This window comes from Scomber scombrus, chromosome 11 (assembly GCF_963691925.1).
Source record: "Scomber scombrus chromosome 11, fScoSco1.1, whole genome shotgun sequence".
Lineage (NCBI taxonomy): Eukaryota > Metazoa > Chordata > Actinopteri > Scombriformes > Scombridae > Scomber > Scomber scombrus.
The window spans coordinates 24514325-24529231 of record NC_084980.1 but is presented as its reverse complement, the minus strand read 5'-3'; the positions used below and the strand labels follow the sequence as shown (position 1 = coordinate 24529231).

General features: G+C 39.2%; 1 protein-coding gene across 1 annotated transcript in view; it reads left to right on the top strand.

Moving 5' to 3' along the window:
* The window catches only part of LOC133991020 (receptor-type tyrosine-protein phosphatase N2-like), a gene marked incomplete at its 5' end in the record, with an annotated part of 213070 nt that overhangs the window by 40160 nt on the left and 158003 nt on the right, over positions 1-14907 (top strand). Inside the window, one exon of the mRNA XM_062429469.1 lies at positions 11959-12038. Coding sequence (XP_062285453.1) covers positions 11959-12038 — 80 coding nt within the window. The remainder of the gene's footprint in view (positions 1-11958; positions 12039-14907) is intronic.

The following is a 14907-nucleotide window of genomic DNA, read 5'->3' as shown; positions in this document are numbered from 1 at the left end:
TATTTGTAAATGATGGTTAATAAGCCTCATTTAAATGAAATTATACCTCATGTTAGAGTTAATGCTTGTTGTCCCTCCTGGTCAGAATTGACCTGAGGACAACAGGAGGGTTAAGATGGCAATAAAGGTGCAGGAATCTATAGATGTCAGCTTTTCATAAGTAGTTTATCAGCCTGTTTAACAAAAATCATGATCATACAACTAGCATTATCTTGCAACTTGCAACAAACAGCAACAAGAGGAGATAATCTGATGATAATAACATTCAGTAAACTGGTGATTGATTGCTGCTACGCTATTGGCCCACAAACAGATAACTAGGTTAGCGATGAGCTGGTGAAGTAAAGTTAAACATGGAGCAGCTACAGAGCCAGATATCTGCAACCAGTTGGTGGCAAACAAACCAGAGCTAAAAGCTGAGTGAAAACTGGACAGAAACACGACTGTAAATGAATTATATGTTTAACTTTGCTCTGTATCTGCTGGCAACATTAGACTGAACAACTTCACAAAGCTCCAAGTGGCCAAAATACATAGTTGATACAGCTTTAAATAAGATTGCGATTATAATCATCAGTATTATTCAGTTATATATGTATGGATATCAAAGATAAAAGTTATTGGTGAACATTACATACACACAGATTTGTTGCTGTCTTCGGACTCGACTACTTTCATTCTCCCGTCCCCGAAGTCTTCATTCAGGTGAAGGAGGTTATTCGGAAATGTTTGTTTGGATGTTTCCTTTTATGATTGTGTGTTTACATGTTTTATCTTTTCCATTTCAAACCTTCCTCTCGTCTGCGTCTGCGACCTCTTCGCCGCGTATGTCTACAGAGATGGTTACGACTATCCGTGCAGAGGAGTAAATTTAGCTTTACCCTATACATTAATCATTGGGTCTCTAAGTCCTTAACCTCAAAATAAACTTTAGGTCCCTTGAATGTGTCTGCCAAGAAAACACAGACACACACAGTCACAGCAGTTTTCACAAGAAGCTAAAAATAAAAAAAACATTATATTGCTTATAAAGTCCTTCTAAATGTCCCTTTGCCCTGTAGTGAAGCAGCGTCTCCTCGCCAGCTGTCAGACAGCCAAGCAGCTGAATTACATTACATTTGAAAAAAAGAAAAAAAAGAAATCAAATTCATCACGATAAAATCTCTAAATCACAAACTACTCAAGCTGCAGACGAGAAGCTGCTGTAGGTTCGAAGGTCTTCAGATGACTCACGACATCCACAGTGTGTCAGTGCGCTTTACGTTCCTTCACAACAACTATTTTGCACCTGTAGGCTCGAGTGGGCGGCAATTTCCTCAAAGGGCAAGCATCACGTATACCGCAACTCTTCTTCTCATTCCTCACCAATGGAAGAAGAAGAGTAGCGTTGGCTCCCCCTTTCTCTCTCTCTCTCTCTCTCTCTCTCTCTCTCCCACCTCCTCTCCCTTACTCCCCTTTCTCCAAGCACGTCAAGCGAGTGGGATCAAAACGGAGACATTTTCTAGTGGCACAAGGGGTTTTGAAAAGCAAGAGTGGAAATGGAAAGACAAAATGTTGCCCTCGCAGAGTACAAATCCAAGGACGGGCCGCCTTATTTTCATTCTGACAACATTTTGTCCTGCTCTGAGGGGAGAGAAAGAAAAAAGCAATGAGAGTCGCTCGTCCGCGTTATTGACATGTTGGAGTCGAACCGCCGCTGACTGCAATCATTTATTAATGAGACTGAACTTTGCCTGAACCCTCTCTCTCTTTCTCGCTCTCTTTCATTTTCTTTCTTTGTCTTCTTTTTTCCCATCTCTCACTCATTCTCTGTCGTTATCTATTTACTCCTTCTCATCGCCTCTGCCTATTACTCGTTCCCTCCTTCTTTCTTAGTTTTTTCTCTCAATCTATTTCTGTCTTCTCTCTCTCTCTCTTTTGATCTTTGTCACTCTCAATCTCTCTCTCAATCTCTCTCTCTCTCTTTAGTTATTGCTATATTGTCCCCCATAGGTGACTTTGCAGAGGGTCGTGAACATTTTCAAAGCAGTGAGCCGTAAAACAAAAGCTACTGAAGTGGTTTTCAGTTGAAAAGTAGTTATTATAGATAGTATAAACACTAATAGACCAAAAGTATTGAGACATTACACCTACAGTACATGTTGAACATCATGGTGAAAAACTATAGTATTAAAGGAAGAGTTCACAGTTTTTTTAAGTGTCTAAAACCAACAATTAACGTTGAGTATTTAAAAGTTGATCTGAAGCTAATATGAAGCTTCATACGTACAAAATGAGTCAAATCTTCATCTTCTATGTTTCAACATTACAGTGTTTTTAGTACCAAAGTCTTTTTGTTACTATACTTCCAATGACTTTTAAATGACTGTGTGGACACTCTGTGGATTTTGTCCTCCATCACTTTACCTTGAAAGCACATTTGAAGGAGATATTTTAATAGCCACTTTCAGCTAAATTATGCTGATAGGGAAGCTATTATAACCACATAACATTAAACTTACCAAAGTATTACAACAATAGTTTGACTCAGTATTAGTCCCTGAGTTTTGGGAGAGCAGCAGGTGAGCCAACTGTCAATCACAGCTGTCAATCAGCACCCACATGGCAGACATCAAAGCGTCTATAGTCTTCAAATCTTATTAACAAAGTATTTTTTCCCCCAAAATGACCACCAGCACACTTATTAAAGGGCTCAAATGTAGTGATTGAGACCATAATGACTAATGAAATGATCGATTTAGTATTTTTAGAGAGAATTTGACATCTTTTGAGTCAGTTGGGGGATCTAGCAGCTGTCGGTTGCACTTCAAGGTACTTCCATATTGGCTTCTGCTTCAAACTGTGATGTGTGCCGCTTGGTTCATCGTTGTTATTTGAGGCTGAGGTTAGGACTTGATGCAGACCTTTTAAGAGCTACTATAAACTGGGAAATCGATTTCTTTATGGAGCTGGCTTTGTGCACAGAGACAAAGGCATGTTCAAACAGGAAAAGGTCTTCCCCAAAGTTTCGCCACCAAATTAGTAGAACATTATTTGTATTGTACAGTATGTGGATAAAGTATCTGTGTATTATGTGAATTTATTGCTTTGGTCACATTTAAAATGCTGTTTTTTTCTGTTGGGACAAAACATCCAAATGTACAGACACACACAAACTCACACACACACACACACACACACACACACACACACACACACACACACACACACACACACACACACACACACACACACACACACACACACACACACACACACACACACACACACACACACACACATACACACACACACCAACAACACTCGTCTTCACAGCGCTCCCAAATTGCCAGGAAGCCAATCAAACCCATGAAATAGAACATCACCACTTCTTTCCTTCTTTCCTTCCTTCCTCTTTTCTCCCCTCCAGCTGTTTTACTCCTTTGCTATAAAATGAGCCACAGAACCGAAAACACTTATTCGTTGTTGTCATTGTTGTTGTTGTTGTTTTTATTAGTTTTTAATGATCCACGCTTTCCAATTACCTTCCCTCCACGGCCAAAATCATGAACGATGTTAGTCATTCGTTCATCAAAGCACGTGCACCTTTAACTATGCATTTCCAAAGTGCATAATAGATACTTTTGCAAGGTTGCAACACACAATGGGTAGGTGTGAGGATAAAACTTTTTTATTTGTTTCACTAAATCAACACCAAAATCAACCTTAATTCCTGTTACTATCATAAATAGTAATACTAGACACATTACCTACATTTCCATTTCCTAGTTGCCTCCTCCAGTATATGCTTGTAGTTCGGAGACTTTTTCTCTCATTCCTCCTCTTTGGAAACTCTCCCAGTTTGAGAACAGCTACTACAATATGTGCTGATTTCTAACCTTGTGTGTTGTTGAGTATGTGTTTAGCTCACAATGGAAACAGACACAATGAAGTATACTTAAAACTCTCTCCAAAGCGCTCAGTTTTTCAAGTGTGGCGAACAATGGACGCAATACAGTTTCACGGCGCAACACTCAGCGGAGAGGCTAAAACTCGGTGAATGACGACGATGATGCCAGGAAAAAAAAGCAACAAAAAAAATAGCTTCCTGTGGTGTTTGATGAATCAAATCCGACTTCTCGACTTCTCACATTTAAATGTAACTACAGTACATGATCCAGTAAATACTGAACCATAGAAATCCCTCATGGTCCCACTAATCTTAGCAGAACCGGTTTCAGGTATTTGCACCTTTTTAATTGAGATGAACTAGAAACTGACCCTCAATCTAGACTTTTTTCCTCTGAGATTTTAAAACTTTGTTATGTCGATGTGATGTTTTGAATTCATTCTTTGTTGATTTTGGCTTCCGTTGCCTTTTGTTGTGTTATGTCCTTGTCTGATTTATGAAAGTTTTTCTTTTCAGATCGTTGAGAGATCTCAATCTCAATGAGACTATCTGATTAAATACAGTTTATATTTATACAGTATAAGTTTTAATGACCATACATAATTATTTTTCAGTCTCTTTATTAAGATACAGACTGAAAATACAGGAAATATGTACAAAAAAAACACAATTTTCAGAACACAATGGCGTCTACAATCCAAAAGTCAGTATTTAGTCTGACCTCATCTTTTGGGGAGACTGTCCTGAAGTTGATTGAAGTTGATTTTCCTTTGAGAGTGCGGCCTTGTTGATGCAAAACTATGATTTTATCAAATTATGTGATCTTCTGCATTTTTAAGGGAATAATGTGATTGAAAGTTGGTCTTATACATATTAACAAACTTCTTATGAGTTAAACATCTTTTTCACTGCAGTCATTTTGACATGAAATATTAGGACTAATACAGATGTTAGCATTGATATTAATTAGGGTTTCATTCGATTTAGGTTTAAGAGAGCCAGGTTCCTGCTATTGCTCAAGTGTAAGTGTAAGTCACACTTACACTTGCAACTTTAGCCTATAGAAGCTGTTTTTTTTAATACTGTTTACACACATTTCCTGTATTTTCTGGTTGTATTATAATAAAGAGACTGAGTAATAATTATATATATGGTCATTATAGCATTACTAAAACAACAAATCTAATGGTGGACTTTTGCACAGTACTATAGATTTTTTTTACTGACAGACAATATGAACACATACTTTATGTAGTGTTTGTAGAGTTATACATTGTGCAATTTCAGGACTTTAGTGAGCTGTTATGAAACTGTGTTTACTGTGAACCGTGCAGAATTATTTTGGATTAATTATCCTGTTATCTGGGTATTACAGCACATTTTAATGGTGTTATAAAGTATTTTTTCAATGTCACACTGTTGGCCGGTGTTGCTCTGAACGTGTTGTTTTGTCCCCAAAGAGGTGATGCAACCGCTCGAAACTTTCTACACTGTTAAACTTACTGGCAGCTGATAGAAACACTGGCATTGTGTTGACCTTTAACCCCCCCCCCCTCGGGATAATAAATGCTGATGTGAGGGAGCGTGCATTCCTGTGTGTGCTGTAGATTAATTCTGTAGTCTTCTACGTTGAATCGAAATGAAGAATTCATGTGTACAGTTTGTGTATTTGTTAGTGTGTGGACAGGTGGGGGGGAATGGGTGGCTTTGGGGTCGTCCGATTCACACACACACACACACACACACACACACACACACACACACACACACACACACACACACACACACACACACACACACTCTCTCTCTCTCTGTGCCCCCTCCACCAGGCCTCGTTGTTCCCGCGGCACCTCGCCGTGCCGCTCGGCTGCTGTATTGAGTCCATGGGTGGCCCGTACTGTTCCCCTCCTTCTCTAATGCACCTTTTGTCTTTGTTCTCCTATTCTGGGAATGAAAAGAGGGGAGCTGTACACTGGGGAGAGTGATGGATTGGAGGCAGAGAAAGCGAGAGAGAGTGACAGGGAGAGAGAGAGAGAGAGAGAGTTAGATACAGAGAGAGAGATGGGGAAAGACAGGGGCTCTCTTTTGTTGCGAGCACAGTGAAAGCCCAGCAGGGGGAGCCGCCTTGACAATTTGTCAGAGGCGCCACGCTTATTTTCCGAGGCCGCCCGGCTCCTCACCGCTGTGGCAACGGCAGTCACTTTCACCAGAATATATGCGAGCCCAGAGACAAAAAAAGCTTTTAGACTGACACTGAGACACTGAGCCCTAAATATTCAACATAACTATTCATTTTACATCGTTCTCAAGAGTTCAACCTGATTCATAACTTTTTGAATCTTTACTAGAAGTTGAAAGTAAAGCTCTGTGGGTTTGATTAAAGCTTGGATTTAGGTGAGGTGGTAATGTTAAAAAAAGCAATTTGCAGACAAAAAAAAGGACAGAAAAGTGTCAACACGTTTGATTTCTGTTCATACAATGAGATGATTCCTTTATCTCCATCTCCATCTCTCCATTTTATGAATTCTTATTTACTGCATTTGAGTCAGTATCTTAAAAAAAATACATAATAAGGAGGTTAGTGCAGTTTTTAAAATCAAGAAAACGACTTATCAGTAGAAGGTAACTTGATATCTACTAATCTCTACCGGTGTATTGACAGTAGATATTAATTATAACATGATCAACAGCAGGAACTCAGGAGCCTCACTTGTTAATGTAAATCAACTAATGCGCAGCACAGTTTCCTGTCTTGATTAGCTGCTTAAGAAACTGAATTAGAGTCTTAACACAGAGCTTGTTGCTCCCATTATGCTCCAAATGCTGCTTCAGAGCCTTTTTCCACCCTTATAATAAAATTCACTGTGAATAATTAGTGGATAGTTTACAGTTTTCTCAGTGGAAATATCTCACAACATGACACCCTAAACGTTTAACTACAACAGTGTTAATTGTCTATAACACTGAACTGTGTATTTGTAAGTTATCTCACATTAGTTTAGGTGACAAACTCGCTTTTTAAAGAAAGAAAAGATATGTGTGAGGCGGATGGAGAAGTCTGGCGTAAGCAGAACAGTCTTAACAGTCTATTTACAGAGCTGTAATGGAGAGAAGACACTATTATCTACTTCATTGATTACCTGATTGTGTCTTTATAAATCTGAAGGACAGAAGCAGTACGGTTTTGCGACATTGCTTCCAGAGAGAGATGTTGCTGTTGTTTTTTTTTAAAGATAAATATATATTTCAGTGCTTTTGAACACTGCCAAGGACAATTTAAATCACCTCCTTTGTGTTTGGGTGAAGGCAGACCTCTCAAAGTCTGGACAAAATAAAACAAAACTATCACCTAGATGGAAATGTGTATTTTCTGAGAGGTTTTATTGACTGCTCTTGAACTGAAAGTGCTGTATGAAGTCGGAGCTGTATACATATCACTCCCACTTTCCTCTCCCTCCCATACATTTAACTCCCCTTCCTCCATTTAGGCATCAACACCACAGACACTTCAACCTCAAACCTCACACCGTATAGCACCAGATTAGCATATTACATATTACAACAACAACAAAAAATAGTCCTTAGCGACCTGGGCAACCTCAAAAACCACCCGAAAAGACAACAAAGCTTCCCTTTTTTGTCTGTCTGTTCCCTCTGAGGGGCCGAGGCCAGAGAGCAGCGGAGGTTCACTAAGCCTGCAGCAAAACTTCCACGCCGGCAAACATATGAATCATAAAAGCGAAAGCCTACACACCAACCGCACAGGACACGAAAACAAAACCTGGAGAGAGTGACTCCGCTCTGTTTTTATTCTTATGTTTCATTTGGAACAATTCAATACCGATTAGATAATACATGACGGCGAGCGCTTTTCAGCAGAGCAGCCTTGGAAATGTTTTTAGCCGCCACTGTGGCCTGGTAGTGGTTGAGGGCGAAGCGGCAGGCGGGAGAGGAAAGTGTTGATGTGTGGGTGGCTTCACACAGCCTTTGACTGGAGCCAGCCCGCCGAATAATGATGGCTGTTGCGTAACCATCACTGAGTGTAGACTGAGGTGGGTTTTTTTTATTCTTTTGAAACAGGAGGGTTGAGGTGATGTAATGTCTGTGTCTGAGCTGAAGGGGTCATATCGATGAGACGCCACTAGGAGGAGAGAGCGGGCCTGAACTGGTTGGATGAGAGGGAGGATGATGACAACCAGGGTTTGGACCAGATGTAGACTGTTAAATCGACATCTTTATATCATCGTTTAGTTTCATGTTTTTTGAGCCTTTTAGAGTCAAAATCATGTTGGTACTTAGCACATCATGTCTGTGAAGTAGCACATCAACATCAACTGCTGTTAGATAAAAGCTTCATTTAGTCCCAATTCAAGAAAAAGCACCACAATCATAATAAAACCTAAAAAATAACAAGCTACTGCTGCTGTAGAAACAGTTGAAATCATTTTTACTGCATTGTCAGTTTTTTAATCTAGATGAGAAAAGGCTACAACACACTGATTTACAGCGTTTAATAGTGCAAACAGACCACTATGTGTCTTCATCAGGACTCTAAATGTTCTGTCTCTGACCCGAGAAGCGCCTGATTCAGCTGCATATTGCTGGAAGATGCACAAAAACTTCTTTCTACTTTGTTTTTCACTCATTCCTGTTATAAAACGAGACTTTTAGGACTTAATTACTAACATTATGATATTGTGTTGTGGATATATTTGCAGTGAAACCACAGTAACTGTATTTTCTATACTGTGGTTTTGACGTTGTTTTACTTCTTTACAAAGCTTTTGAGGCTTTGTTGCACTTTTCTGTTGTCACTTTGGGACCTTTTTCGTCTTTCCCTCCACTAAATTTGAATCCCTTTGCTCAAATTACTGGTAAACTGCCACTTGCCAACCTGTCAAAATCAGGCCAGCACATATGACTTTTCAGGTAAAAGACTTTAGTGTGTTAAAGTTTTGAGAAAAAACACCTAGTTTCATTTTAGTGGCAAAAGTTCTCAGTGCATTATTCTTCACAACTTTTAAAGGAGCATGTAATCCTTCTGTTAATCTGGAATAATCCAAAACATTCAGGGTTTTTTTTATTTTTATTTAGAGGATCGTCTTAAATGATGCAGTGCATATATAAACAATAGGAGCTTGAGCACATTTTACTGCTAAATTATGTTTCAATGTATTGGTCACATTATCAATGCATGACTTTTAATGCAGTTTTTATGCCATTATAGTGTAATATTTTAATAGTTTTTGTTACACTTTGATTTGAGAAGTTGTCTCTTGAAACATTATAAACCCACAAAGTAGGAAAAAAATTAGATTTTTAGTCAGATTCTTTAATATAAACAATATAAAAATTGAGTGTATGAAGTTATTGTCATTCTGTCAACCAAGGTTATGTTTTATGTCTTAAACCACAACAGGATTTGTTTCATTTATGCCTGTTGTCAATCATACTGTCAGAGTGGCTGTCACTTTTTTTTGGCAGCTGGTAGGAAGTATCAGTTCTGTTTAGTACGCCAAATGTCAAAAGTGCTTCATTTGTTTTATCCCTGCAATCATTTATCATAATACTGCTGTGAGATATAAAAAACACCGAATGGCAAAAAATGTCATATTTTCTTTGCAGAAGTCATGAAAATATAAATATTTTTTACCATATTAATGGGTTGTGGAGTGGTTTTGGCAGCTGAATTATGTTGAAAAATATCTTAAAAATCTGTATCTATATGTTTTCATTGCCATAAGAGATAAATAGTACATTTTTAAAGAAGTTTTTATAGCACTGAAGCTCAGATGCATTCAACATGGCATCTGAGCGTCAGTGCTTCAAAGTTCCTGTTGGATTTCTGTGCAATAATGTACCTCAGCAATTCTTTTAACATGTTTTATAGTCTTATATATACATTTCTTTTCCCCTCCAAATGATAAATACGAACAACAGAAAACGTAGAAATCACCTCCTGTGAGTGACAAGGTTATTTACGTGGTTCAAAGTCGATGCGGCGTCTTTGTGCAGGAGCTGCTCTGGGTGGCAGAGGCCGACAGATGGATATGTGATCAACTCAACGTGAGTGATTTTCCCCCTCTTCATCACACACGGAGACTCCACAACACGCCCGCGCCGGCTGATGAATCACTTCATGGATGTGACAAATACGTCGCCTTCATACCTCTGAGGAGAAATAATGGCTGGAAAAATGAGCCGACACATTTTGTGGAGTTCCTCAGACAGTCTGGCCGACACTTTTTTTTGGTAATTTTTGATACTCTGGCTGCTCGGTTTATGTTGGGATTTGACTCCAAAGGATATATTATGTGTAATATAGCATATATAAGTTAGAACAAGCGAAAAAGAGTGGACTTCATAACAAAAGAGACAGGAAGTGTTATCTTAGTTTCTCCCCCCCCCCCCGTGGGGATCATTAATTTGACCCAGTCTAATTAGTTTGTTATTGCACCTTAAATGTTAGAACAGGATAATATTACTGCCGCATAAAAAAACCTGGTGGATGTGAGTTTCGGTTGTTGATTGCGCTTTTTTTTCTTTGATACATTGACCTCAGGGGCCCAAAGAAAGCCAATTAAAACCCTGCAATAATAATTAAAGGGGAAAAAAAGAAAGGCATTGAAAGGGAATGTCAAATGAAGGCTGGTTATCTAAAGGTGTGAAAAGATTTGAAGGGTTTATTTGCCAGTTTAAAGATTGATGAACGTGTGTTGCCAAATTAGAAGAATTGACTTGAATGGACTGAAGGTTAGAGGAATGTCCCTTTTTGTAAATCCCAGCTAAGCAGTTTATTTTACGATAAATATGAATGATCTGTGCAGGACATAATGTGGAAAAAGCCTCTACTGAGAAAGGATATTAATGTATAAGTTGGAATTTCTCACACAAACCCTGGTTTCTTTTTTAGTTTCTTCATTTGTTTTAATTACGTTGCTGCTTATTACCTCATTTTAATTGTTAAAATAGGACATTTAGGGTGCTTTTTTTTGTCTTTTTTGTTTCCTGAAACTGAAGAGGTAGACCACACAGCCTGCAAAAAAGGCACTCAAACCTCCCACAATAAAAGCTTAACAAGTTAAATCCATCAACCCCCACAAAACTGAAAAAACCCTACTTTTTCTAAATCCCTGAAAGCATCCTGAAACATATTTTTTTTCCGCCATCGGCATTAGGATAGGACCTGCTCCCTTAATGATGTCACCATATTTTATGATGCTGTTGTTACAGTAGCAGTCACTTCCTATAGGAGCGCACAATGAGTCCTGGAGGGGGACCTGGTTATATATCTTCCTGCTGGGGGCCTTTAGTCTGAATTACAGCAGGAAAAACAAAAGGTTAATCACATTGGGAGACTCTCTGCGCTCTGCCTCTCTCTGACCACCCAGCTTCTCTTCTCCCTCAGTGTGTTTCGATTCAAGCTGCTTTATAGGCATGAATGTTAGATGAACAAGGGTAAAAAAAACAACTTCCAAAGCAGCTAGAAAACAATAAAAAAATGTTGCTTTTCTGCTCCTGTTGTCTCTTATCTTCCCCCGCCTTTTTTTTTTTTTTTTTAGGTGTTTCGCTGTCCCAGATTCCGTCTCCTTCAATGTGACATATATAACAACAATCACCATACGTCAAATCAAAATGTAAATGCATTGTAAAACGAGACGCTGCTGGAGAAAATCACGTATCAGAGTGTCCTCTTGTTAATGACCAAACTCCTCTCCATCGTCAACCTTCCCCCCTCGCTCCCCCCTCCCTTCATTTCCCAGCGTGCTTAAATGCCGGCGGGTGCGTTACATTGAGATTCAAGAGGTTATCTTGCAGTGGTGATGGGGATTGCAACAGCCTAAGGGATCGCCACAGGTTAAAGCGTTTTTTTTCTCTCTCTTTCTAAAGCGACACGTATGACTGAGCTTTAATGAGCACGACTTCTTTTTTCTCCCCTCTGTCTGGAAAATAACACCTTAGCACCATGAAAAATAGATTCAGAGGATGCCTTTTTTTGTAAAGCTTCTAACTACTATGTGTGTGTGTGTGTGTGTGTGTGTGTGTGTGTGTTTGTGTGTTTTTTACAGGGTGGTGGGCCCTGCTGTAACCTTCAAAGTGAGCCTGAACACTCAGAACGTCAGCACCGCAGATGTGGCCAACGTGGCTGGTAGGTTCTCCTTGGCTGAGTAATGTTGTCTTTATACTGACAGAGGAAATGACAGGCCATTATCATTGGTTTGCTGCTGCACCTGAGGCCCCAGACGAACATTTTTCAAAACTTATGACTCCCCCGGTAAAATATGTGTTCATTTTTCCTCTCCCTCTTCACACCCACCACCACCTTCTTCCTCTCCCTCTCTGTTATTCTGCCATATCTGACACTTTATGGTGGGTTTTTTCTATTCTCTTGTATCCATTTTTTTCTAGTTCTGGTAAGAATTTGGTACTCATCCATTTTGAAAAGGAGCCTGCAGGATTTCTTTTTCTTTTTCTGCTGAGTCACAAATCTCTGAGCAGCCATGTTTGGCTTCATTGGAGAGTTGGATGTGCACCTGATAAAACAAGTACCACCATACGTCTTGTTGTGTTAGGGGACACTAATGCGATAAGCAAATATGACAAAAGTCAAGTGAGTTTTCTAACCTTAACCAAGCGCTTCCAGTAGGACTGGGCGATATGGATAAAATCAAATATCACAATATTTTTGACCGAATACCTCGATATCGATATCGCAATGATGTTGTAGGGAAGAATATCGGTGCCTTCACAAAATATTTACACAATGTGATTTCTGATAAATAATCATCAGTAATGTGGGTGTAATGACAAAGTGGGTAAAAGGCAAATAATACAACAGCTAGGACAATCTGGTAAGTTCAGAAAATTACCTTTAAAACCAGGAAAAGACTCTTATGCCACATAATGATATTACAATTTGCCAAACTAGCCAGTCAGTTAAACTTATACAGAGGGCAGAATAATGACAAAGTGGGAAAAAGGCAAATAACAACAGCTATGCTATATCACGATATTACGATTTCCAAAATCTAAGACGATATCCAGTCTCATATCACGATATCGATATATAATAACGATATATTGCCCAGCCCTAGCTTCCAGTGCTTAAACATAACCATAGTGGATATTTTACTGCAATATCTCATACAGTACATTCAGCATCAACATTTAAGCAACTTGCTAAATACGTTAGTCTTCTTTCATTGTGTTTTGAGAAAGTTAGGCAGCATTAAGAAAAATGTATTTTCTTTTGCAATTTAGTTGTGAATAATCGTAATTTCTAGAAGAAAGGTTTGGACGAACGATGGATGGCTAAAAAAAAAGTTGTTTTCTGTAAATAAAATGATTGCTTGTGATATCATAAGTTAAGATAAGAAGGATAACGCACCAATATTTCTGAGTGTGGTGGAAACTCCTGTACATGTGAGTTAATTTAGGCAGCTAACCAGCCACAGAAAATGGGGACTTGACTTTTTAAAATTATACCAACCGTATCGGCCTTGAATGTAAGACGACACTGATTATATAAAAGAAAGCCTTTTTCCTTTTCCACTTTTTGAAGATACAGCAAATATTTTGTAATGCAGTTGTTCAGCTTTTGTGCTGATCATTCAACAAGGACAGTTTCATGTCCATCCAAGCTGTAGAGGAGCTCAAACCATGAGCAACATAACGAGATTTTTACTTCCAGAGCCACTTTAACCCTCCGACTTTGATACGCTTTAGTTTAGTCCTCAAATATAAGACAACCACCTCTAATGTAAGTTCTTGCTAACCTAATTGTATTGTAAAATCTTATGTAATGTCTTATACGGCCAAATATGGTATATCTTCAAAAGGTAACACTAGCTGATTGAACATTGAACTTACTGAAATAATGCAACAATAGTCCAACTCAGTGCGAGTTTTGGATCTGGGGAAAGCAGCAGGTGAGCCAACTGTCAATCAACAGGCACAGGGCAGACTATAAGTCTTCAAATCCTATTAATGGACATGGAACAATATTTTTCCTAAATGACCACCAGCACACTTATTAGAAAGGGAACCCATAATGACTGACTTAGTGTTTCTAGAGAGAAGTTGAGGCTTTTTTAAAAACGGGAGTCTATTGGAGCATCTAGCTGCCATCAGTGGTGTTGCGCTTTAACGTACTTCCATATTGGCTTTAACTTCAAGTTGTGTTAGTTGCTGCTTGGTCCTGCAATGACCCACTGATCATTATTTTGACTGTTAACATAAAGTAGCGCTGCCACTGCTAGCATTATCTTATGCTAATAAGCTAATAAGTTTAAAAAAGCTAATGGCTGAGCCTAACAGTGGCCCAAATCTTCGTTTTCAGACTTAGGCCAGACTTGTAATGAATGACACTTCAGATTCAGTCCAAACTTTATGACAAATATTTATGCAGAATGTGTTCATGTTCATAGTTGATACCGTGGCTCGTGTTTTTAAAATTGCATCTCAGTGTCAGATGTTCCCTTTGGTTTTAGTCTGACACCTTTTTTTTTTTACATCTGGAGAAAGCCAAGCGGAGTCTCTTCTTTACTGATTCAGTTTCAAGATCCTCCAAATCAAATGACTCAGTTCAGACTGTTCTGTCACACAGGGAGGGACTCTCTCTGGTAATATCGTGAAGGTATGTGTGAGTGTGCTTAGTGTGCTTAGTGTGTGTGTGTGTGTGTGTGTACAGGGCTACAGTGTGACTGACGGTAATGAGGCGAGGGTGTTGATGAAGAAGTGGGGAATAAAGAGAGGAGGAATGTTCGCCATTAGCCAAGCTGTCAGTCCAGAGAGAGAGAGAGAGAGAGAGAGAGAGAGAGAGAGAGAGAGAGAGAGGAGAGAGAGAGAGAGAGAGAGAGAGAGAGAGAAGAGAGAGAGAGAGAGAGAGAGAGAGAGAGAGAGAGAGAGAGAGAGAGAGAGAGAGAGAGAGAGAGAGAAGTTTTCCTGATATTCCCTCGGCCCAATTCCAGATCAACGCACATACACACACACACACTCTCTCCAAATCACCTGCTCTG